General features: G+C 38.7%; 1 protein-coding gene across 3 annotated transcripts in view; it reads right to left on the bottom strand.

Moving 5' to 3' along the window:
- LOC139473353 (uncharacterized) overlaps positions 1-27415 on the bottom strand; it is a 55490-nt gene that overhangs the window by 5631 nt on the left and 22444 nt on the right. The window contains exons 1-7 of one of the 3 annotated variants that reach the window (XM_071255886.1): positions 18794-18868; positions 13972-14148; positions 9129-9485; positions 7035-7240; positions 6156-6631; positions 4828-5391; positions 2194-2805 (exon numbers count right to left, since the gene is read on the bottom strand). In XM_071255886.1, coding sequence (XP_071111987.1) covers positions 2194-2805; positions 4828-5391; positions 6156-6631; positions 7035-7240; positions 9129-9391 — 2121 coding nt within the window. In that variant the 5' untranslated portion in view covers positions 9392-9485; positions 13972-14148; positions 18794-18868. Of the gene's footprint in view, positions 1-2193; positions 2806-4827; positions 5392-6155; positions 6632-7034; positions 7241-9128; positions 9486-13971; positions 14149-18793; positions 18897-27415 lie in introns of those variants that run through there. The other 2 variants (XM_071255885.1, XM_071255887.1) reach the window with 2 other exon arrangements.

The following is a 27415-nucleotide window of genomic DNA, read 5'->3' on the forward strand; positions in this document are numbered from 1 at the left end:
CTGAAGCAGGCAGGGTCTTGACCAGCATGTCACTGCCCTGTCTTGTAAGACATCATGTCAGTGTTCACTGAAGCAGGCAGGGTCAAGCATGTCACTGCCCTGTCTTGTAAGACATCATGTCAATGTTCACTGAAGCAGGCAGGGTCAAGCATGTCACTGCCCTGTCTTGTAAGACATCATGTCAATGTTCACTAAAGCAGACAGGGTCTTGACCAGCATGTCACTGCCCTGTCTTGTAAGACATCATGTCAATGTTCACTGAAGCAGGCAGGGTCTTGACCAGCATGTCACTGCCCTGTCTTGTAAGACATCATGTCAATGTTCACTGAAGCAGGCAGGGTCTTGACCAGCATGTCACTGCCCTGTCTTGTAAGACATCATGTCAATGTTCACTAAAGCAGGCAGGGTCTTGACCAGCATGTCACTGCCCTGTCTTGTAAGACATCATGTCAATGTTCACTGAAGCGGGCAGGCTCAAGCATGTCACTGCCCTGTCTTGTAAGACATCATGTCAATGTTCACTGAAGCAGGCAGGCTCAAGCATGTCACTGCCCTGTCTTGTAAGACATCATGTCAATGTTCACTGAAGCAGGCAGGCTCAAGCATGTCACTGCCCTGTCTTGTAAGACATCATGTCAGTGTTCACTGATGCAGGAACAATATTGAGTTTCTTACATGGGCACTTCCTGAATTATGCAAAGAATGACATCTCAGAATCTAGATGACTACATTATTTCACAGTAGGGAGTGTTGGTATCTATAATGGAGTGAACGTGTGAGTTTTATTGTGGTTTTAGTGTGACAAGCTATCTGAAGTTGGTCTTGTAAATATGAAGACTCAATATATAATAAATATTCTATTCATGTCATGACACCAGGGGTCCGGAAAATTTAAAATCCCAATCGGACATTTTCATTTATGCCACGCCCCCTTCAAACAGCGTGTTTTAGTACGACTTTTTACACACAAATTACAAGTTGTTACGTATTCATAATATGATGAATTATGAATTGTATCAATTTAAATTGTTTAAAATTCACCGGACAATTAATAACAAATAATATCATTTTAGATATACATGGAAAACATACGTTTGTTTCTGTTATAATAACGATCTGTCAACGTTGTGAACGGTCTAATTAATATTCATGAGTCTGCTCAAGTGTACGCGTCGTAACATTTGGATCGAGATTATTATCCCATATTTGGTTATCACGTGACCTCACGGGAAAAGTTTTTTTTTAAAACTAAAGATTATTTAAAAACAAGACAGATAATATAATCCAAAAGCCTAAACTATCGTTGATAGCAATAGTTATTTGAATACTTTTTCATCTGTACGTAATTATTGACCATAAAAAATTTGATATCGATCGTCACAGAAAGCAAAATGGCGGTCAATCAAGATTCAATATACGATTAGCTACTGAAAACAATAAAATCTGCAAATCCTCATTGTATGTCAACCAAGTGAAAGTCGTTAGCCACGACTTACAAAATGATCATTCAGACTTTGAGGGTTTGGCAGATCCGCTCGACTGATCTGCATCGGTCGACTGGCTGTCGTCACGCTTTCGCTTCTTGTCTGAGGTTACGTATCGTAGCATTGTGAGGATAATGAGGTACATCGATGATGCAAGGTATTTATGTACAGTTGTAAACACATTTTACTCAAATTAACAAGATGTTCTCAGTAATAAATCCTCGATTAATCAGTGTCAACTCAGTTTATTGCCTATTACAGTGATTGACCGATTGGACTATCATTCTACATGTTCTAGGTACGATGTATTTACAGCAATCAAAACAAACAAAGCTTGTCAGTGTAGATAATCTTCATTGTGTTACAACTGCAGACAGAAATTGCTCAGTCCTAACTGTTGATCATGTCCGGTCAAAATTTAAGAATGTCCGGACAATACTTTTTAAAATGTCCGGACAGAAAAAAATTAAATGTCAGGTAAGCAATATTTTAAACCGGACATTTGAGATTCCCAATCGGACATGTCCGGCGCATATGACGGTTTCCGGACCCCTGCATGACACCAAATGCCATGTTTTTCCATCTTGGGACCCGAAATGAAAAAATGTTATTTATCAACAAGTGTCTTTGTTACCAATTAGATTAGGGCATACACTTTCAATGTTTACCAAATTAGATTAATAGATTGTTAAATGTTTTCCTGACTTACCAGATGAGGCAAGGATTCTGGTCCATTGTGATGAAAGCGTGTCAGTTCAGGAGCCCAGGCATTTGAGTTTCCAGCACAAGCTTGGGTCTTGTCCACAAACACCTGCTTCAGGCCCTGCGCTGTATACAAAGACCGTGCAAATCCAAAATCAGCGAGCACAGGCCGCAAACACTTGTCTAAGAACACATTGTCTCCTTTGATGTCTCTGTGCACGATATGGTTGCACTGCAGGAAGTCAATCACAGACAGCATCTGGTACAGCAGGAGGAGGAGGAAAACGTTGGGCAAACCGTAGCACGGCTCTGGACATATGGTCCGCTGGTTCACCATGAAAGACAGGAGGGTCTGGGGGTAGCTTTCTAAAACTAGGAAAGAGGTCCGTGTTGCCATTTCCAGTGGGACATCCAGGTTGGAGGGAACAAGAAGGTCTTGATACCTGCGGAACTGGTCGGTGGAGCCTTGATAATAATGCATAACACTGACAATATTCCGATGTTTGGAGAGTAGTAGAGGTACATGGTACTCAGGTCCGAAGTTCCGGATTAAATACCCATCTAGACTGCAGCCCTGATCGTGGTTTGTGAAGTCTAGATTTATAAGGTTTACCATCATCTGAAAAGGATAAAAGAATGGTGAGATGTTGTTTTTAGAATATTTTTGATGAGGAGAAAAGCCAAAGGATGCTGTTTACATTTGGTTGGCCAATCAAAGGGGATCCTTTCACATTGTGGAGGATTCACAGAAACATTTACATATAAAAATTATGAATCATCATTCCAACAGCACCATGCATGCAGAGCTTAGAGAAGGAAATTGGAATCCTTTGGAAACACTCTTAATCTTAACTGATTTTGAAGTCAACATTTAGTTCACAGAATAGACAGAAGCACAACCTTAACAAAGACAAGAATCCAGCCTTGAATAACACCCTCCTTGTGGGACACCAAGCTTGGCAATCACGCATAATCAACGAGAGGGAAACTGAAGCCAGGTCAGCAGCAAGAGATGGGTCATTAATTACTAAGGTAGCCTACCACCCAAAACATCTATGAAATACTTCTGTTTTATGACTTGGAAATTAACCTCACAATCAGTTATCAAGTTATTAACGTTCAAGGGATGTCCAAATTGATTTTTCCAGTTACATGTACCTATAATGCAGAAGCTCACATCATATGACAGGGGAAATACAATTCAAATTAACCATGTCAACCATAACTTTGATTTGTTGGACATTTCTTGATTTGTCATGGGAACAGTTCAGAATGAGCCTGTGAGTTGGGTTTAACACCATTTTAAACAGTATTCCAGTTACATCACGGAGTGTTAGCATTGATATGAGAGGAAAGCCCGGAATGATGCAGGTCTTAGACATTTACCACGTTGCTTAAACCAATCAGCACAGGTATGGTGCTGACAAACCTAGAAACATAATCGGGGCAAACTGGGATTAAAAAAGAAGATCATAGGTTTCTGGCTGGCATGTCGAGGGGGCACAACAAGCAAATTGCAGCACCCTGGACAACAGAGCCACCAGTTCCCCCACTTTATTTTAAATATAAAATGTATGCCCTTTAATATATGTTTTTCCTTGTGTGTCCAATGGTCCTTGTTTTCCTTGTTTATAGTTAACTACACCTAGGGAAAACATTGTCTTTTCTGTCTTCATGGTTCTCAAGACAAATGACTTTTTACTAAATATTTTTGTACCAATATTTCTTGACTGTTAAAGGCTGTTGACCGACAAAGTTGAAGACACCAAAGATAATTACAGGCCAGTGTCAGGGCCAGCGGCGCTTTCGTTATGTTGAGGAAGTGCGCTGGGCCAGTCAGTGATATATGGTCACCTTGCTTCAGGGCTAGACATACACTCTGTGTACACATTAACCCCAATAAACCTAATGACAATGTAGGACATTCTTCCTGAAGTGTGGTTGTAGATGTACTGTGATGTCACATGAACAAATTCTATATTAGACCTTTATTACAAATCTTGTGCTTGTCAATTACTTTTTTAAAACCCCTTTATTTTCACAACCATTCTCAATAGTCATGAAATGTTACTTCTTCACTGAATGAACTAAAGATTCTAGGTCCCATTCCTCGATCCTAGTGCTACAACAAGTTTAAGGTTGACTTACGACGATCCTAAGTCTATGTTGAAGTATTGGAGTTACCATCAATTTTAGCACTAAGATCACTTTGTGGAACGGGTCCCTATCCTTTGTCTATGCAAAAGTGGCAAAGGACAGCAATTGAGGCAAGGGACAAGTGTTTTCTATGGTCTTAATTAAAGGATCACATGATTCAATCCTATGTCAGGAGGTCACCAACAAGCGGGTCTACACACAGTGGTCTACAGCACAACAATCTGAGGCATCCTTATTGTCATGACAGGATCCGATGATTGCTGCTCCACATGCAGATCTCCCTGACTACGATCAGCACCACTCCCATACTCTTGTTTCACCCAGGTACTACATGTCTACAACCGGCATCGCTTCAGCCATTCTTGAATTTCCAAATTGAAATAACATGCTTGGATAAAACTGTAAAAATGATCATTTACCCTCACACTCGTTTTCAAACATACAACAATGATTTTATAATTGATGCACAAACTGTCAAACTTACTTTGAGAATGTACATGGTGGCATTGCGTCTGATCTGAAAGACAAGCGAGCACGAGCCATTTCGGACACCAGCCTTGACATGATTGAGTGGCCCGTCACCAATGATGTCATAGTCCATCCCGGGCATCCACTCCACATTGGAGTCCATCTTTGACACACTCGCAGGCGGTAACCACACAGTCTGCAGGTGTCCCCTGAGATTGTCCAGCATCGACCTGCTATTGCACATATCACTGTTATGGGTTTTCACGAATGTCAGCAAATGTTTATGGGTGAAGTCTCTCTGTGGATAGCCTCCCCCTGAGTTCCTGCCATTCTCCATCCTCATCATGTCCATGGAGGATGACATGCTCCGGGCAATCAACTTCTGCTGTTTCACAACCTCAAAGTTTTTTCTTCTTTCTGTAGCCAGCATTTCCCGTGTATTTTGTAAGTCTTTCAACTTCTGTTCTTGTTGCCATTGTAACTCCCTGTTCAGCTTCTCCATCTCTCTGACTTTGTTCTGCAACTGAACATTGCTCTGCTCCACCTTGAGAACCCTTTCACTGTATTTCACAAGCTCCAGCTGGAAACAAACGTTAGGGTTTATATTTAAGACACACAGGAGTAGACCATACACATTCTTGTATTCTTAAATTTTGCCCTTTTTTGAATGACCTGATTATGTTTAATATTTCAACGTAAATAAAAGGAAATGGACACACTATTTCTCAGTTGCATTGGTGCCATCAGTCAAAATGTAATCACTGCCATTCAGAAATGGGCAAAATTGTACGTAATTACAATTACATTACACACATAACACAATTACATGACACACATAACACAATTACATGACACACATACAAACAGGCCTTTCCTGACTATATTTTGACTGATGGCACCAACACAATTGAGAAATAATGTGTCAATTTCCTTTTAATTCTGTGGAAATATTAAACATAATGTCACAATATATATGTAACATTCCTGAAAGTGACATAGCTTTTTTCTCTTTATAAGGTGTTTCAGTGACCTATGACTACGTATACTATGAATGTGATCATTATTATTTGAGAAAGTTTTTTTATACAATATTTTCTTCATGTTTAAAGCAGTTGTGGCATTTTACTTTTGTTGGTAAAATCCATGGACAGAAAAAAAAGAACAGCCTAAAGAAAAATGTCTGGATAAGCTCAACTGCAGCCACAGTTTTTAAAACACTAATCTCTTGAGCTGCACACAGATACTTGGATACACAATTGCATGCCACACATAATAAACAGGCCTTTCCTGATTTTAGGACATCAGTTCATACAAGACACACGTTTCAGTACCATCCTGCCTCACCTGCAAGGATTCGGCAAAGTTTTCAAGCGCACATCTGTCATCATGGCTGCTTTTGCTTCTGGTGACTGTCATCTTGGGAGCAGCCGTTGGTGCCTCAGGGGTCTCATGGTAGTCATGGTGAGGTGTCTGTAGCAGACAGCTTCCATTGGTCTCTTTTCTCCATCTCCCATTAACAGCATCCAGTGGTGTTGTGTGGTTGGAGGCTTCAGTGTTTTCTTGGGCTTCCATAGACCTTTGGCCACTGTTTCCAACAGATGGCGGCACCTGACAAATGGGCTTCAGACTTCGGGGGGAGGTATGGGGGTTAGAGAAACTGTTTATAATCTTTGATGTTTCAGGTGCTGTGCTGTCTCTAATGTTTGGGATGAAGGAGAAATCTTTTGTCTTTGGCCATGACGTTGGTGCCATGGATTGGTAAATGTCCATACAGTCTGAGTTAGGACCAGAGTTTGGCAGTGAACTAAATATCTGTTGACCTGCAACAAAGAATATGTGACTCTGGTTATGTAGAGGTTAGATCAGAAATCCAGCCAGGGACTATGTTAGCTTACCAGCCTGGTTTACCTCTATCGTCATAAGGACAACAGACGGCCTTAATCAGACTTTTCATAAAACCAAGAAAATTATGACTCAAAGGAATTGGGAAATGTAGAAACCAACACCAAGCGTACTCCCACCCCCAAGCATACACAAACTATTAATTTGGATAGTACCATTCTCAGTGAATTCCCATTAAAGTATGTCAAAATTAACAAATCTTGGGCTATATCCCTTAAATCAAGGGTGAAAATATTTGGAGGTATAATTGTCTGGAAGGCAGGGTTTCAGGGCTTAAGGGGTCCATATTAACAAGATTGAACTGTATATGAAATCACTTACTGGCCATGTACTGTTGCAGCTTGGAGGCAGCCAGGGTATGGCACCGACTCACGGCTTCCTGCAGTGGTGTTTTACACGACTCGTTCTGAACAAATGGATCAGCTGCTGCAGCAATGAAAGCATCAACTATGTCTGCGAAGCCTCTATATGCCGCAAGATGAAGTGGAGTGTCTCCCCGGTTGTTTTGAAGATTCAGATTGGCTCCCCTGGTTGTGAAAAATTGAAGTTTATTAATTCATCATTGGAGTACAGTATTGATTCCCATGAGGAGGTAACCTTTAGTCCAAGTACCAAACTTCTCATCCCTCTTTATCATTGATAAAATGTCTTGTTTCCTTCAAGAGAAGTCACATTATCGATAATCCCCAAACCTCCAAGAAGTAGGGTTTGATGGCCCTTCTGACCCTGTACATCACGACTAACCTCCACATAGTGACAAAAGTCAATATGAATGTTATACATTGGACAGAATGCCGACATACATTCAATAGCTCACCCTATGATCCATTATGGTAAGTGTAAATATATTGCAACACAGTAACTAACTGATATATTTTGATCAAATATAACATGACTTGATTTGTTATTTACATTGACCTGATTATAACCTAACAGTAAATCACGCAGACTGTAACACGTGTTTGGTTTGTTGCAGTCTCCAATGAAAATGTGGCGGGTTCTTATATAAACGGTGCAAACTTTAAGGGGATCGTGTCTTGTTTGTAATTTGTTTGGCTATTTCTATTTAAAATGTGTACATATTCCATGGTTTGGTTGTCTGATGGAGGGAGTATGGTGTTACACGCTGTCAGCACACTTGCAGCAACATCATGGCATCACCCACTACCGGCTTGATACATGAATGCTGATGTGGAGACTTTACTCTACTGTACCCAGTTTTATTCATCCCCTCCAAAGATAACCATGACAGGTCATGAAGGAGGTCATCAGATTCTGATCTGTCAATGACATCTCCATGGAAGAGGGAGGTCATCAGATTCTAATCTGTCAATAACATCTCCATGGAAGAGGGAGGTCATCAGATTCTGATCTGTCAATGACATCTCCATGGAAGAGGGAGGTCATCAGATTCTGATCTGTCAATGACATCTCCATGGAAGAGGGAGGTCATCAGATTCTGATCTGTCAATGACATCTCCATGGAAGAGGGAGGTCATCAGATTCTGATCTGTCAATGACATCTCCATGGAAGAGGGAGGTCATCAGATTCTGATCTGTCAATGACATCTCCATGGAAGAGGGAGGTCATCAGATTCTGATCTGTCAATGACATCTCCATGGAAGAGGGAGGTCATCAGATTCTGATCTGTCAATGACATCTCCATGGAAGAGGGAGGTCATCAGATTCTGATCTGTCAATGACATCTCCATGGAAGAGGGAGGTCATCAGATTCTGACCTGTCAATGACATCTCCATGGAAGAGGGAGGTCATCAGATTCTGATCTGTCAATGACATCTCCATGGAAGAGGGAGGTCATCAGATTCTGATCTGTCAATGACATCTCCATGGAAGAGGGAGGTCATCAGATTCTGATCTGTCAATGACATCTCCATGGAAGAGGGAGGTCATCAGATTCTGATCTGTCAATAACATCTCCATGGAAGAAAGAGGTCATCAGTTTCTGATCTGTCAATGACATCTCCATGGAATAGGGAGGTCATCAGACTCTGATGTCAATAACATTTCCATGGAATAGAGAGGTCATCAGATTCTGATTTGTCAATAACATCTCCATGGAATCATGATGAAAGAATTCCATGAACCTATGAAACAGTCATTGGCTCTGATGCCTGATTCAGATATACATGTTTACAAGGTGGCGCCCTGTTACCCCTTAATTTACATCTGAATCATGTGAGTTGTTGTTCACACTGTTTCAGCATTAATCCTGCAATCTCACTGCAAGGGCCACACAGATTGTTCTTAACAGATTGTACCCATGTTGGGAATCAAACTCAGCTTTGGGACCTGACAAGCAAACTCTTTAACTGCTCGGCTACCCAAGAGCTTGCATGCCAGATTCAATGTTCAAGAATACAGCCATGTCATGAGACTAGATGATCCAACTGACCAGGTGACGAGTATGTTCACACAGTTGAGATGACCTCGGTCGGCAGCAGCATGAAGGGCAGATGATCCCCACTTGACCCTGGCATCAATTCTACACCTAGATTTCAGCAGTGTTTCGCAGATCTTCCAATGGCCCCGACAGGCCCCCCAGTAAAGCGCTGTAGCGTCGTCTTTGTCACAGGCCTCCGTGGACGATCCCAAGCTCAGCAGATTCTCCACATTGTCATGGTAACCATTTTTGGCAGCAGAGATGAGATCGGACATGATGACATCTTCGTTGTTTGTCAGGGAGTGTAGATGAGAAGCTCTCAAGGGATGATGTTTAATGGGTCCTCATTAACAGGATTTTGTGCAGCCCCTACAACAACAAGAAGATATTCAGACAAGGAAATAAGAAGATATTCAGACAAGGAAACAAGAAGATATTCAGACAAGGAAAACAAGAAGATATTCAGACAAGGAAAACAAGAAGATATTCAGACAAGGAAAACAAGAAGATATTCAGACAAGGAAAACAAGAAGAAGATATTCAGACAAGGAAACAAAAAGACGATATTCAGACAAGGAAACAGCAGGAAGCTATCAGACACTTGAATAGGGAAATATACACCAGACCCCTGTTCCAGAAAGTGATGTTACCCAGTATTATAAGTCCATGTCAAAGAGTGGGTGTTCTGACAGTCAAAGCGCTAACAGGACACGGGACAATCGCAGTGTTGAAGGGCAATACATTTTTTCAAAGATTGGTTCATGGAGCCACAACCGTAAGATAAAGTAGAAACAAAGTGTGAAAGGAACCCAATGTCTGCATACAAGGCATCAATCAATTAAGATCCGAGAGTTTTGCTTCCCAGTGCATGGGACATTTAATTTGGATTCACTTCACATTCACCCCTGTCAACCCATTTAATCTATTGTATAAACACAGTTATAATCCCTCGTGTGTAACATTACCTTGTACTAGATCTGGCTAACAAGATCGATAATCAGAATTATTGTCGATCCGGGGAAGAAATAATAACGATTATCGATATGAAATTGTTGTCATCGATAATAACATACATAAAATATTGTGATCAAATAAAGTTAAGATTTACTGAAACAGACTTGTTATTGTCTATAATGTCAATTGTCGAAGACAGAAAGCAACTGTTTTTGTCAAATGTCCACAGAGTAATCTACGTATGAATGTGTCACTGCTCCCCAGTGGCGTGAAGTATGTTGATTTCTTTTGGAACTTTCTTGTTTATTTGCTTAAGTTACTTCTATTTCTTCATTGATAATTGATCAATATTTAGTTGGCGATTATTGAAGTCTATGACATATATGGATAGCCAGCCCTAACTTGTACCCACTGTCCTTAGCAACGGTTATGTCCAGAACTCCTTCTTAACTGTCCAATTTTAGTTGTATCAACACTGGCTTGACATACATGTATCCAAATACAGTGTATATATTAACTATGATATAGAACTTTTTATTCATGACACTAATATTGTCACAGTTAAAATGTAAGATCAATGAAACAGGTCAAAAGAAAATCGCAGACATGGCAACCAGTATTTTCTTTTTCCCACAATGAACAAAATTTTTCACAGATAAAAGTCTGTAAACCGAGCAACAAAAGTAGTCTGGCCAAAAACTATTTTAAGTGGATGTGAAGAGCATATCAGATCAGTAGCTGCATGTTAAGAAGCCCTCCTTTTAAGTACACTGCTGAGCTTCCATAACCATGTGTGCATGTGTATATGCTGGATTCCGTGTGCATGTGTATATGCTGGATTCTGTGTGCATGTGTATATGCTGGATTCAGTGTGCATGTGTATATGCTGGATTCTGTGTGCATGTGTATATGCTGGATTCCGTGTGCATGTGTATATGCTGGATTCCGTGTGCATGTGTATATGCTGGATTCTGTGTGCATGTGTATATGCTGGATTCAGTGTGCATGTGTATATGCTGGATTCTGTGTGCATGTGTATATGCTGGATTCCATGTGCATGTGTATATGCTGGATTCTGTGTGCATGTGTATATGCTGGATTCAGTGTGCATGTGTATATGCTGGATTCCGTGTGCATGTGTATATGCTGGATTCTGTGTGCATGTGTATATGCTGGATTCTGTGTGCATGTGTATATGCTGGATTCTGTGTGCATGTGTATATGCTGGATTCTGTGTGCATGTGTATATGCTGGATTCTGTGTGCATGTGTATATGCTGGATTCCGTGTGCACGTGTATATGCTGGATTCCTACAATGACTATGTTCCCTTGTACATGTACATACATAGAGCTGCCCAAGTTGAACTTGGACTGTTCTCACACATAACGTATATACATGTTAATGTCAAAATAATAACGCCCCTGCAATTTATATAGCATCCCCAATGCCACAACCTAATGGTTATTTTCTTTATACCTAAATTAAACATGTGGCCTTGGACAGACACAGAAACTCTGTACATGCCAAGTTTGTTTTTCAAACAAATGTACACACAATAGCAACAATATGCCAAGTCAGCACATAGCGCTGCCCTTGAGCACCTCACATGGCTGGGCTATAGCCAGCGTTAATGGGTATACAGTGACACATTGTCTCAACTGTGAATGATCGCTGACAGTAAAGACACCATACAAAAGTGAAAAGACACACACAACTGTTGGTTCTTTTGAGATTAAGGCAGTTTAATGAAAGAAGAATAACTCAAATACTAGACACATAAGCATCACCACTACAGATTCATTTAAATCAACTTTTAAAAATAACTATTTGATTGAACAATGCTTCTAATGAATGGGTGCCTCATAGCTTTTCTTGTATTCAACATGGCTTGTCGTAAGAGGCGTCCAAGATGGAAAACAGGTGGCCTAAGTGTCTGTCTGGTATTAATAGTGACGTGATCATCTGATGTATTCACGAATGTGAGTTGATGCTCGCATCATCAACCACTGGTTTGCCTGGATCACATAGCTACATTGTTTCAGACTATTGTGTTCGACATATAATCCTCTAACTAGGATGTCATCATCGTCACTTCATCACTCGGGTCATATATAGTTATATAGTTATATAGTTTTAGTTATAGGAAATATATTCATGACATTTATAATATTTCTTATTTCATTGTTTTGTTTAGCCTCTTGAGCAACAAGATATATAGAAAAAGGAAACGCCTTGCCAGAGAAACTTAAGGAGACCATATGACAGGGACATACAGGGGGTCATAGTGCTAAGATCACTTTGTGGACTGGTAACACTATACTGGATAATACACATGCGTCTACTTCTGTCACAGAAGGCTTAGATCTATTTATAAGGTGTCTGCAGTGGCCTAAATACAATGCATCTCTTCATATATTATTTGGAAGGTCAACAGTTTTTGTTTGTTTCACATATCGTGTCGAATCATTTCATTTTTCTGATACATCCAAGATAAAGCAGCCAGGAAAAATAAATTATACTAAAACTAATTTATGCTCATTTTCTTATAGTCTTTTGGCACATTTCAGTCAAATCTGTAAACATAAAATATTAAAAATTTGCATGGTGACACCTGCAATAGTACTGGGATTATACTATGTCATCATGGTGACAACTGCAATTAAGTACTGGGATTATACTTTGACATGGTGACAACTGCAATAGTCCTGGGATTATACTATGTCGTCATAGTGACAACTGCAATAGTACTGGGATTATACTTTGACATGGTGACAACTGCAGTAGTACTGAGATCTACTATGTTGGCATGGTGACAACTGCAATAGTACTGGGATTTTACTTTGGCAACATGGTGACAACTGCAGTAGTACTGAGATATACTATGTTGGCATGGTGACAACTGCACTAGTACTGGGATTATACTTTGGCAACGTGGTGACAACTGCAGTAGTACTGTGATATACTATGTCATCATGGTGACAACTGCAATAGTACTGGGATTATACTTTGGCAACATGGTGACAACTGCAGTAGTACTGGGATATACTATGTCATCATGGTGACAACTGCAATAGTATTGGGATATACTATGTCGGCATGGTGACAAATGCAATAGTACTGGGATATACTATGTCAGCATGGTGACAACTGCAATAGTACTGGGATATACTATGTCGGCATGGTGACAAATGCAATAGTACTGGGATATACTATGTCGGCATGGTGATAACTGCAATAGTACTGGGATATACTATGTCGGCATGGTGATAACTGCAATAGTACTGGGATATACTATGTCGGCATGGTGACAACTGCAATAGTACTGGGATATACTATGTCGGCATGGTGACAACTGCAATAGTACTGGGATATACTATGTCGGCATGGTGACAACTGCAATAGTACTGGGATATTACCTCACCCTTTTCAATGTGCATGAACACAAGTACTGCAACAAAGGTCCCATGATTATATAATTGATGATGTAAAACACATATATTGGTTATTTTTAGGAGAATTGTATATAACTGATATATTTCTTGAAATAAGGGAGTCTCAAGGTGAAACTATGATAGATGTTGGTAATTTATGAATGCTTGTTATTCTTGAATAGAGAGAGAGCTTAGCTTGACTGACAATGAACAGTCAATGTCTGTTACATGCACCTAAATAATCAGTAACACTCACAAATCTCAAAACAATAAACTTTTTAATGAAGGACATACATATGAAAACTAGTTTTTACTCCAAAGATATGCCCTAAAACTCACAACCCTACCAAGATTTTGTTCCCAGAGGTACACATTGTATGACATACCAACATTGCAGTGACGTGGACCTAAGTGAGGCCTATTAGATGATTTGTCATGCACTAACGAAATATAAAATTATCATAATCACCAGGACGGTTTTCCCATTGTCGGCATCAAGGACATCCTTAATGTAATCTCCTTGATGTATCAACAGCTCACCGATCCACTGTATGACTTATCATGTAGTGATTGACAATCAGACCCAGGTCCTGGTCAGTGTTACGTCTCCCAGATCTTTACCAGAATGGTCCAGTCATCAACACCTCTAGCAAACAGGATACACACATATCATACGATCAGTGCTGACAAAGGACTTGACAGTTGAGCTGTGGGAATCCCAACACATACTAAAGAACAGGTTTATACAATAATAATTTGGGGCTTCCCCTAAACATTAGACATTCACTCAGACAGTCATATGACCATGCTATGGATTACTCACAGATCTTCAACCAGGACGTAAACGTGTAAAAAATGTTTACAAACAGGATCAAAACAAGGTAAACGAATGAACGAGTTACATTTAACTGCTGAATTAAAGGATGGAGATTATCTCTTTATAATATCATTTACTGGCTAAAGTGTATTAACACTTGCTCAACAGTTTTCCAACAATTTTTGCCAAGACAGCCCTTGTCATACTTAATAGACGTGTTACATATTTTCATAAGGGACTTCTACCATCATGTGTCCATGTCCAGGTTGAGACTTTGTAATTAGTGCCATGTGGGAACTGACACTGCCTCTGTATCATCAGTATTAATATTGACTTCCAGCTTGATACACATCATATAACATTGGAGCTGGCCGACAAACACAACAGACGTTTTATTATAATCAGGCCTATCACATGGCATATGATGCCTTACAATATATCTAGGACTCATTGGAGCTGGCCGACAAACACAACAGAAGTTTTATTGTAATCAGGCCTATCACATGGCATATGATGCCTTACAATATATCTAGAACTCATTGGAGCTGGCCGACAAACACAACAGAAGTTTTATTGTAATCAGGCCTATCACATGGCATATGATGCCTTACAATATATCTAGGACTCATTGGAGCTGGCCGACAAACACAACAGAAGTTTTATTGTAATCAGGCCTATCACATGGCATATGATGCCTTACAATATATCTAGGACTCAGATCAATGGCAGATTCTTATTGTTCTTATGACGTCATGTTTGCAGTGGGGTCTTATCCAGGAATGGACAATGAGTTCAGTTGTTATATGACCTCATGCTTGAGATGCCGTCAGTACTCCTAGCCTGTCAGGACTCCTAGCCTGTCAGTACTCCGAGCACGTCAGTAGTTCTAGCCTGTCAGGACTCCAAGCCTGTCAGTACTCCTAGCCTGTCAGTACTCCTAGCCTGTCAGGACTCCTAGCCTGTCAGTACTCCTAGCCTGTCAGGACTCCTAGCCTGTCAGTACTCCTAGCCTGTCAGAACTCCTAGCCTGTCAGGACTCCTAGCCTGTAAGTACTCCTAGCCTGTCAGTACTCTTAGCCTGTCAGTACTCCTAGCCTGTCAGTACTCCTAGCCTGTCAGGACTCCTAGCCTGTCAGTACTCCAAGCCTGTCAGTACTCCTAGCCTGTCAGTACTCCTAGCACGTCAGTAGTCCTAGCCTGTCAGGACTCCAAGCCTGTCAGTACTCCTAGCCTGTCAGTACTCCTAGCCTGTCAGTACTCCTAGCCTGTCAGGACTCCAAGCCTGTCAGTACTCCTAGCCTGTCAGGACTCCTAGCCTGTCAGTACTCCTAGCACGTCAGTAGTCCTAGCCTGTCAGTACTCCAAGCCTGTCAGGACTCCAAGCCTGTCAGGACTCCAAGCCTGTCAGGACTCCTAGCATGTCAGGACTCCAAGCCTGTCAGTACTCCTAGCCTGTCAGGACTCCTAGCCTGTCAGTACTCCTAGCCTGTCAGTACTCCTAGCCTGTCAGGACTCCTAGCCTGTCAGGACTCCAAGCCTGTCAGGACTCCTAGCCTGTCAGTACTCCTAGCCTGTCAGTACTCCTAGCCTGTCAGGACTCCTAGCCTGTCAGTACTCCTAGCCTGTGAGTACTCCTAGCCTGTCAGGACTCCAAGCCTGTCAGTACTCCTAGCCTGTCAGTACTCCTAGCCTGTCAGTACTCCTAGCCTGTCAGGACTCCAAGCCTGTCAGTACTCCTAGCCTGTCAGTACTCCAAGCCAGTTGGTCTGGGCAACTCCATCTTTCAAGATAAACTGAACAAAAAAAATGACTAGGGGACTATGACTAATTTGGGGGATATTTTGAAGAGAAGACTGAGCATATATATGTTAGTCTTCCATTCATTCCCTGTGATGAATGAAATGTATGTAAATATTTATGTATATCATATCGTGTATCGTATCATGACCATGCTATCGAGATATGTATCATGACAGTCCTATAGAAATCTAGTAAGTTGCTATGACATCTTAAAGAGATACTAACAGACCCCAGTAAACTGTTTAGACTGCCTAAAAGAAAACAGCAACTAGACAATACTGAACTTGAGTCTTCAGATGATGGAGAACAAAGTCTACTCAATATGACGTGGTACATAAAGAGATGTGCCAAGAAACAGTAGCTCTTTTTAAGCCTTACAGCTAACTTCAGCCAAACACAGATTGTATGGAAATATATGCAACAAGACCCTTTTCGTCAACATAAGAAATCTCTGCTTATAAGCAGTCTCAGACCATATTGGACAAGTCAGTCAATCAGTCAGGCAAAGCAAGTCAATGTGTTAACCTGAAAAAATACGGGAACAAATGGTAGTCAAAATACAGAGCTGCCTAATGGACATCATGTTGGTCACCAATGCAGCAAAATAGGAAATGTTGCAACCCTAATGAAAAACTTTTGAACAAGAGTCATATGACACTCTTTGAAATCTTAGTTAAAAAAGCATGCTCAATTGTTCCTCAGAAGTTGAAGCTGGTGGAATACTGCTTGACATGTACACAAAGGGAAAGTTGACTATTGAAAAGTTGAAATCAACCCTTTTGCCTCGTGGAACATTTGTTGCCATGCTGAACCTTTTTGCACAGATCTAATATGAAACAAACAAGGATGTTTCAATGGTCTCTAGTTCAGGTGGGTAAATCCATGGAAGGGAATTGGCTTTATGACCATTATTGAACAATATAAGATCATTGATAGACAAACCACAGATACTTTAAGTCTGACACTGATTTTCATGGCCACTCTACAGAGAAAATAAAGTGGTGCATGATAGACTGGTTTGGGGGCATCAGAATCAGTGTTTCCTTTACCACCAAAAGAAATACAAACCATAGAAAAATATACAGAAATATGTACTTTAAGATGAGGTGTTTCCAATGTCTAACTACTGCCTGGGACAATATCTGTATCATACATACAATAAACAAGAGAATATTTTTTTTTTAAATAAATTTCCTGCAGAAATAGTTGGCATCCAAACATCAATACCGATAGTTGGCACCCAAAGATCAATATTTGGCATCCAAACATCAATAGTTGGCATCCAAACATCAATAGTTGGCACCAAAACATCAATAGTTGGCATCAAAACATCAATAGTTGGCACCAAAACATCAATATTTGGCATCCAAACATCAAAAGTTGGGACCTCAACATCAATATTTGGCACCTCAACATCAATAGTTGGCATCCAAACATCAATAGTTGGCATCAAAACATCAATAGTTGGCATCCAAACATCAATAGTTGGCATCCAAACATCAATAGTTGGTACCAGCATCAACAGTTGGCATCCAAACATCAATATTTGGCACCTCAACATCAATAGTTGGCATCCAAACATCAATAGTTGGCATCAAAACATCAAAAGTTGGCATCCAAACATCAAAAGTTGGCATCAAAACATCAATGGTTCACCGCCTCCACACTGTTCCCCAAATAATGAGATAAATGCATGAAATTATACCCTGTGGCCTGAGTGGATGTATATAACCATGCAAGACTCATCATGTATGACAACTTATGATACCTAGATAATGCTGGCAGGTCACATACTAGCTGTTTTATTGACTCCCCACAAGGGTGGGGCTTATTTAAATGCTAACTCAAGCCCTCATTCAGTCAAGACGTTTGAATAAATATCATGTGGTGACCCAACTTCAGATATGATTTTACAGGTAAAATTTACAAAACATAAAAGGAAAATAAGCTGACATGTCCATAAGGGGGTTGTGTAAGGTACACAAAATTACAGGCAGAACTTGAATTTGAAGATATTATTTTACAGAATTTCAGACATAAACATGTAAATATTTTCAGAAAACATTGGGGATCGAGTACACTTTGAATCTTCCAAGAAAATAAAAAGTGTTTCAAGTAATGGGAATCTGAAAATATCTCAACATAATAACAAACATCACAGTTACTATTGCCTGTATATGTGTCACAGTGTGAACAAATACACTCTGGTGAGGGATTATTTACACCCAAGGCCTATGAATCATTGTGTTAAAAATACTACCAAGAATGTGTTATTTACATTGTGTAACAACTGGTGACAGCTTACCCCTTAATACTCCATTGAATCTTTACATGTTGATATCATACACATATCACACAGAAATCTCTGATGTGAGATTTATACCTATGTTTCAGAGATTACCTATATGTTGAGGAGAAGATGAAAAAGGTATACCCGTACTTCAGAACTCGTTCAGGAAATGTAAGTTCAACAAACAGGAATTATACGTAGTAGTAGTTTTCCATGCTATGGTTTCCTAGAACTTAGCAATTACTGAGAATCACAAGGACAGACTGGAGTACTGGCTGACTGAATGTACACCGTGACATATTCAACTCAATGATTGTCACCTTTCAGTTAAAAGTCTACACATGTTATGGACTAAAGCAGCAGAAGACAATGTGACTTAATTACCTGTAGAGCACACACACACAGTACGTCCCTCACCACCAGGCACTAACATTCCACAAGTCTCGATGTTAAACCAGGAAGTGAAATGCTAACTGCGTATTGAAAAGACCAGGATCTCGTAACACTATTAAAATAACCCCTGCCATCTCACCGTGTACTTGATCAATATAACAAGGTAGGGTAATGTTCAGTGCTGTAGATGAATAGAGTTGACAAGGAGAATGTAATTATCAGGAATAACAAACATGATCATGATGATGTGTATGTCTAATAAGCTTGCTTAATAAACAATACACTAAGGACAGTTGGACACACATTACAGTGCGTCATTTTCATATAAAAACAATAACAAGGGTACAGATGGCCCAGTGGTCTAAGCTGCTGCAATTCGCTGTTACATCCCTTGCCAGAAAATTAAGATTGTGTGCTCGAATCCAGGTTCACCCTGATTATGTTTCTAAGTTTGTCAGCACCATACCCATGCTCGTGGGTTTCACCAAAATGATAAACGTTTGAGACCTGCATCACTTCTGGCTTTCCCCTTGCATCAAGCTGACACGTAGATAACTGGAATACTGTTCAAAGCAGCGTTAAACCCAACTCGATCGCTCACTCAAAATATAACTGTTTTTGTACAAAGCTTGTCTTAAATGACAATACCAAACTTTGCTGCATTTCTTGTACTTTGCTGTACATTATGATCCCAAAGTTATATTTAATATGTGTGCTGATATTTAATTGCTAATCGAAACGCTGTGCGTCTTAAGTCACTGGAAGCAGCTGCTAGTGAAACCGAGAATCATGAACTAAAATTCCACTCATCCAAGATAAGACGTTACACATCAAACAAATAGTTAATTAATTCCTCTATTACGACAGGTCACATATTGCTTTACATAAAAGGTAATCTGAAATAGATTCATAACATTCTTTAAATTCTGACGTCACATGCTCATGTAGTGTGACTGTGTAATAAGGTCTGCTTGATATGAGAGGACAGAATCATCTCAGAGTAATATGCTTATTTCATTATATTGCAACCAATTTCATTATACAGTTTCTGAGATTTTTATTTCATTTTCCCAACATTGTCAACAATCATTCAGGCCACAGTCCACAGTCCACATGGCTGCCTGCCACACAACTGTAGTGACCTCAACAAATATGATCCAATTCTAGTTCTGGGCTTTGTTCAGAAAAATATATTGATTGTAGTTTGAACCATTTTTTTAGTTTTAACATAAAATTTATTTTTTGGTTTCATTTAACACAATTTTCAAATTTCATTGTAGTCCGAGCAAATTTCATGAATGTTCTACTCATATTTTGGGTCAAAATGCCAAGATTATGGAGGCAGAATATTTTGGGGCCGGGTTAAAAATAAGTGAATTGCATAGAGGGAGGTTTGGAAATAACCCCTGGCATTATCAAGTCTGTTAACGTTAACAGACAATTAGCTTCAAACCTGTCCACAAACAATTGCAAGTGCTTCACTTGGACCCCATCATCCCAACTACAGCTGATTAAGCCAGTGGTATGCCAAGCTATATTTGGCAGACCAAGACATAAAAAGCTTCAACAAGAATGATGTGAGTTTTTAATCCCAGTTCGTGCTCGGCCCATATTTATATACACTTATGAGGAACCCTTCTGCTTTGACGTCTACTGTCAGGGCAACAAGTGCTTTAATACATCTAAACAACAATTTATCACTGGTTCAGGGATCATCTCAAAAACTTATACATAGGTAAAATATCTCAAGGTTGTCATAGCTATATGTTTCTAACTTATACAGAGGTAAAATATCTCAAGGTTGTCATAGCTATATGTTTCTAACTTATACAGAGGTAAAATATCTCAAGGTTGTCATAGCCAAATGTTTCTAACTGATACATAGGTAAAATATCTCAAGGTTGTCATAGCTATATGTTTCTAACTTATACAGAGGTAAAATATCTCAAGGTTGTCATAGCTATATGTTTCTAACTTATACAGAGGTAAAATATCTCAAGGTTGTCATAGCCAAATGTTTCTAACTGATACAGAGGTAAAATATCTCAAGGTTGTCATAGCCAAATGTTTCTAACTTATACAGAGGTAAAATATCTCAAGGTTGTCATAGCCAAATGTTTCTAACTTATACAGAGGTAAAATATCTCAAGGTTGTCATAGCTATATGTTTCTAACTTATACAGAGGTAAAATATCTCAAGGTTGTCATAGCTATATGTTTCTAACTTATACAGAGGTAAAATATCTCAAGGTTGTCATAGCTATATGTTTCTAACTTATACAGAGGTAAAATATCTCAAGGTTGTCATACCTATATGTTTCTAACTTATACAGAGGTAAGATATCTCAAGGTTGTCATAGCTATATGTTTCTAACTTATACAGAAGTAAAATATCTCAAGGTTGTCATAGCCATATGTTTCTAACCTCATCATAAGGTAAATGATATGTAATTGTACTGTCAGAGGTAAAGTATTTCAATCACAGGTAAATTATCTTATCAATGATAAATGATATAATATTTCAATATTGTAGGTATAGAATCTCAAAGCTGAGATGATTCCAATGTGTAAATAATTTCTCCCAAACCCAACACAAACTCTACCATATATATTTTCAGCATGCTTCTGGAAGTGTTCATGCCCCTGCAAGATGGCATCTGTGTTGGACATATTTACACTACTTTCCTAATCATGGTACTTCAGATTATGCCATAATTCTCATACATAGTCACCCAGTGGTCTGAAGCAATTAGTTATGCAGAGTTGTGTCCCTTTGTTGAGCCAGAATTTGCTGATGATGTGTGGTTTTGTAAGCACCATACCGCTGTTCAGTGGATTCATCACACTGCAGCCCACAACCTGTGAATCAATTCGGGCTTTCTTCCACATCAAACTGCTGTGCAGTGATATTAATTAAATACTGTTCAAGGTGCTAAAACCCAGCTTTATAAAAATTATTCAAATGAACATATAATGTTAAGACAACCACTAACAATTTATTTGCTTATATTAGTGGAAAAATAAGGCCAGTTCAAACATGTGCATGAATAAATGCATATAATTCATATGACAATGCACAGTTTTACAGAAGTTAGATTATTGTTATCCTTGAAAATCTACCACTTGTAAAATAAGTTCAATATGTTGTCAACGCACACGTTGACGGGGGAATTAGCTGAGATTCAAGACAAAGAATAAGTTGAGTCCAAACATCTTTAGTCGGTAATAAAAACACCAAATACAACTTCTAATAGAAATAAGTCGAGCATTGATTCCAACTCTACTAATGGGACTTATGGATGTGATTACAGACAAGGTCATGGACGAAGGAAATAAATGTCATAATGTGAATTGCTGTGTTAGACAGTGGCACAATTGCCCGCTGTTATGCATGGATTACATCATGTGAAATAGTGAGGATTCCATGACAATGGGTAACTCAATACTGTACAACAGGGAAGTTGTTCACTAGCTAGAATTCTTACAAGATAATTGGTTGTCCAAACAGGGCTGTCTGTGACAATATTCATAGCACTGACGCTACTTACAATCTGTCTTCATGTATCACATCAATTTACAGAAAACATTCCAAGCACACAGTAAACGTCTGTGATAGGCATGTAGATGTTGGAAGTACATGAACACAGGACACAATTTTTATGGATAGCAACTTGTTTATTCTTTGTACGACTTTACAGAAATACTTCTTGCTTTCATCAGGTAAATGCAAAGTTAGTGCATAGTTAATATATACATTTATAGATGTTCAAATCATGATATGGTTTCACAAAACGAGCATGTCCTAACGTCCTCATTATATTGTCATCTTTGTACATTAATCCTATCTCATCGGCCTTGTCATTATATTGTCATCTTTGTACATTAACCCTATCTCATCGGCCTTGTCATTATATTGTCATCTTTGTACATTAATCCTATCTCATCGGCCTTGTCATTAAATTGTCATCTTTGTACATTAATCCTATCTCATCAGCCTTGTCATTATATTGTCATCTTTGTACATTAATCCTATCTCATCAGCCTTGTCATTATATTGTCATCTTTGTACATTAATCCTATCTCATCGGCCTTGTCATTATATTGTCATCTTTGTACATTAATCCTATCTCATCAGCCTTGTCATTATATTGTCATCTTTGTACATTAACCCTATCTCATCGGCCTTGTCATTATATTGTCATCTTTGTACATTAATCCTATCTCATCAGCCTTGTCATTATATTGTCATCTTTGTACATTAACCCTATCTCATCGGCCTTGTCATTATATTGTCATCTTTGTACATTAATCCTATCTCATCAGCCTTGTCATTATATTGTCATCTTTGTACATTAATCCTCTCTCATCGGCCTTGTCATTATATTGTCATCTTTGTACATTAACCCTATCTCATCGGCCTTGTCATTATATTGTCATCTTTGTACATTAATCCTATCTCATCGGCCTTGTCATTATATTGTCATCTTTGTACATTAATCCTATCTCATCAGCCTTGTCATTATATTGTCATCTTTGTACATTAATCCTATCTCATCGGCCTTGTCATTATATTGTCATCTTTGTACATTAACCCTATCTCATCGGCCTTGTCATTATATTGTCATCTTTGTACATTAATCCTATCTCATCAGCCTTGTCATTATATTGTCATCTTTGTACATTAATCCTATCTCATAGGCCTTGTCATTATATTGTCATCTTTGTACATTAATCCTATCTCATAGGCCTTGTCATTATATTGTCATCTTTGTACATTAATCCTATCTCAAAGGCCTTGTGGGGGCGGTCCAGTAGCCTAGTGGTTAAAGCGTTCGCTCGTCATGCCGAAGACCCGGGTTCGATACCCGACATGGGTACAATGTGTGAAGCCCATTTCTGGTGACCCCCGCCGTGATATTGCTGGAATATTGCTAAAAGCGGCGTAAAACCATACTCACTCACTCATAGGCCTTGTCATTATATTGTCATCTTTGTACATTAATCCTATCTCATAGGCCTTGTCATTATATTGTCATCTTTGTACATTAATCCTATCTCATCAGCCTTGTCATTATATTGTCATTTTTGTACATTAATCCTATCTCATCGGCCTTGTCATTATATTGTCATCTTTGTCCATTAATCCTATCTCATCAGCCTTGTCATTATATTGTCATTTTTGTGCATTAATCCTATCTCATCGGCCTTGTCATTATATTGTCATCTTTGTACATTAATCCTATCTCATCGGCCTTGTCATTAAATTGTCATCTTTGTACATTAATCCTATCTCATTGGCCTTGTCATTATATTGTCATCTTTGTACATTCACCCAAAGATGTATATCTATATACATCTTTCATTCACCCTACCTCATGTTGTGTAAACATATAATGATTATGATTATGCATAAAAATCATAATCATAATATGTATATGCACTACTGAGAATTCACCTGATGAAGGAGCAAGAAGTAGCTCTGAAATGTTGTGACAGAGAATAAAAGAAGTTGCTATACATAAAAAGTGTCAAAAAGGAAAAGTAGTCTAATGGCACCTTTAAACATAATTCATAGAATAAAAAGTATATGTGTTTGACACAAACAGCCTACATATCAAACTAATAACACAGAACATTCAAAAACAGGATTAGAAAGTAAATCTAACTAAGCGAGTTATAGCATGTCCTCAAGTTGAAGTTTTTACTTACTCTAAACACCAAGTAAGAGTCATATAGCACTATAACTTTGCAACTTCCTGATCAGTGTGACTGACCCATTTCAGTCCAACTGTGAGTTAGCCAGACTCAGCCAATAATAGCTTGTTTTACACCAGGAAGCTATGTGACCTAGTTAGGGTATAGCTTATCACACAGTCAGACCATAAGTTCATTTGAGGCAGACAGGCTTACATTTCTTGCCACATTCAATATATATATGTTTTTTTATTATAAGAATAGTAACTAGATATATTACATGTCATAGTTACATACTGTCACAGATTATACCAGATTCTACTTTTATTATGCAAGCATATAATCGTTTACTTTTTAGGCCACACATTTTTTTCACTTGCTTTACAGATCCACTGACTGCAAATTGTTGAAATTTAAAAAAATAAATTCAGAATTTGCCCTATTTTTATGCCACCGATAATCTGAACGCCTATTTCTCCAAACAAAAACTTACTGAACAAGGACCCATTGAAGTTGACATATATTTAACATTGGAGTGAAAATAAAGTTAGTTGATTTTCCTGAAATTGACAGGATGCATGGATGCACAACAGTTTTCCCTTGATTTGTCAGGTTTTCATTACTAAAGAAACAGCAGTGCTGCAGGCTCTCTGCCCACATTTAACCATTTTTATTTTCTAATACCAGCCGACCTACAGTTGAGGAGAGACAAAATTGAATTGCCACTTTTTTATTCACCTACTGACTAGTATTTTCCTGTAAGAAATCTGTAAGGCAAGTTAAAAACAAAGTGTGGCCATATCTGTACGGCCTTAAACAACAAACAAACTGTTTATCTATCTAACATTTTGTCATCTTCACCATATTAACATATGGGTTTGATGTGTTGTATATACAAATAAAAAACATTCATAATGATAGTAACAATAATTGTAGACATTTTTCAGTTTCAATATTGTTTATTTGAACGTGACTGTCACAACAATTCACCCACAGGACCCTTGTTAAAGCCTGTGCATTGTACATGCTTGGTTGTGTGTCATCATGTAGACAACAGTGCAGCAATCACTGGTTTGTCTGGGCCAAACAGGATTAGGTTCAGACCATCATAACATTGTTGAACTATTGCAGCAATGTAAAACAACAAACAGATAAATAAAACCAACAATTTTTAAAGTTAGCACTGATTATTGAACAACCTGGAGCAACAAGGAATTACAAATTATCTGTCCCGAGTGAATTTATTTTGTCAGCTCGCGGCCTTGGCAAGGAATTTTTAACATTAATTCACAAGGGGCTGATAATTGGTAATTCTGAGTACCAAATAAGCTCTTGTTTTTATTGCCCCTAGTTCTTTTTCTGTGAAAAAGTGGGTTTCCTGATTTCAAATGAATCAAGAACAATCAATGACGTCTATTTTTTTTACAAGCAACGTCCATATGACGTCACGTTGCTATGGGCCTCTTGCCAAACAATAAACCAATATAACAACTGATGGAATGCTCAGTGAGAATTACCAAAAAAGAATTTCGCCTATATCCATACACATAGCATTGTGCATGTGTGTGGGGGGGGTAGAGGGTGTACTAGTCCCGACTAATGCTGTTTTTATAGTGCTAGAACGCTGAACACCCTACTCAGACACAGTATACTGACTTCGAGTGGACCAGTCTTTGTTGTTAGGCCCTGATTGCTGAGCGCCAGGCAGGGTAACATCAAGTACTATCTGTTAACGTGTTTGGGTAGGACTCGGCTGTGGATGGAACACCTGACCTTCTGTTCTCCAGGCAGACGCTCTACCACTAGACCACAGAGGCAGTCATACAACAATTGAGGAGCTTGTGGAAACTGACTATCGACAAGGTTACATGACACTTTTAATGGATAGCAACTTCTTTTATGCTTTGTCATGACGTTTCAGAACTACTGCTTGCTCCTTCATCAGATGAACATTCACCTGATGAAGGAGCAACAAGTAGCTCTGAAACATTGTGACAAAGCATAAAAGAAGTTGCTATCCATAAAAAGTGTCATGTATTCATGTTCTTCTAAATGCCTATCAAAGGCTATATTGAAAAGGAATTAATGACTGTCATAACCTATAAAAAAAACAATAATTATGTTTTATTTCATTTTCAAAATATGCATTAAACTACAATTTAGGTTTCAGGAAAAAATCACCTTAAAGCTAATGATAAAATCTTAGTCTCTTCCTGATCCGGATTTAGAGATCATACCCACGAATAGACTCAACTATTTACATTTTCTGACTTTCTGAAAGATAACTTCACAAAAAAATACCAATATTATTTCTGTTCCATTCTTGTGCTATGCTTCCTCGTCCAAGCGACATTATATGTTCTGTTTTCATCATCATCAAGGATCCTTATATAGCTCGGGAAAAGACAAATATAGAACCATTCCCTTCATCATTCTAATGTCTGTGAAAATAACATCAGAGACCCCTATGGCTGCAAACCTTTGTACAACAGAAAGAAATAAGACTTATTAAAGAATGCCTTGCATGCAGGAACTATGTTTTACTCTGGCTGTTATTCATGTTCAGCCACATCATCTACCACTAGTCTTGCATGTGATTATGTGATAACTGAAGCAGGCTGGAGTTTCCCTGCCACTTACAATACTTCTACATCATAGCTATTTATAGATAGGCTCTGAAGATATATTCATTTTGTTCCCAATCATGATTGTTACTGAAAATATACATTTCCTATTTCTATACATTTGGTTCTTCTTTCTATAACCAATATTTTGCATGACAAGTTTTTATTTTCAGAATTATGTATATATTATCAAAATATATTGTATTATTTATGTGAAAATATATTGTATCATGTTATGTTTAAAATGTGAACCTGCAAAATCATAACCATCCTTCACTGACAGTGTTTCATTTAG

The sequence above is a fragment of the Haliotis cracherodii genome, unplaced genomic scaffold, assembly GCF_022045235.1.
Source record: "Haliotis cracherodii isolate W230 unplaced genomic scaffold, xgHalCrac1.p SCAF_28, whole genome shotgun sequence".
Lineage (NCBI taxonomy): Eukaryota > Metazoa > Mollusca > Gastropoda > Lepetellida > Haliotidae > Haliotis > Haliotis cracherodii.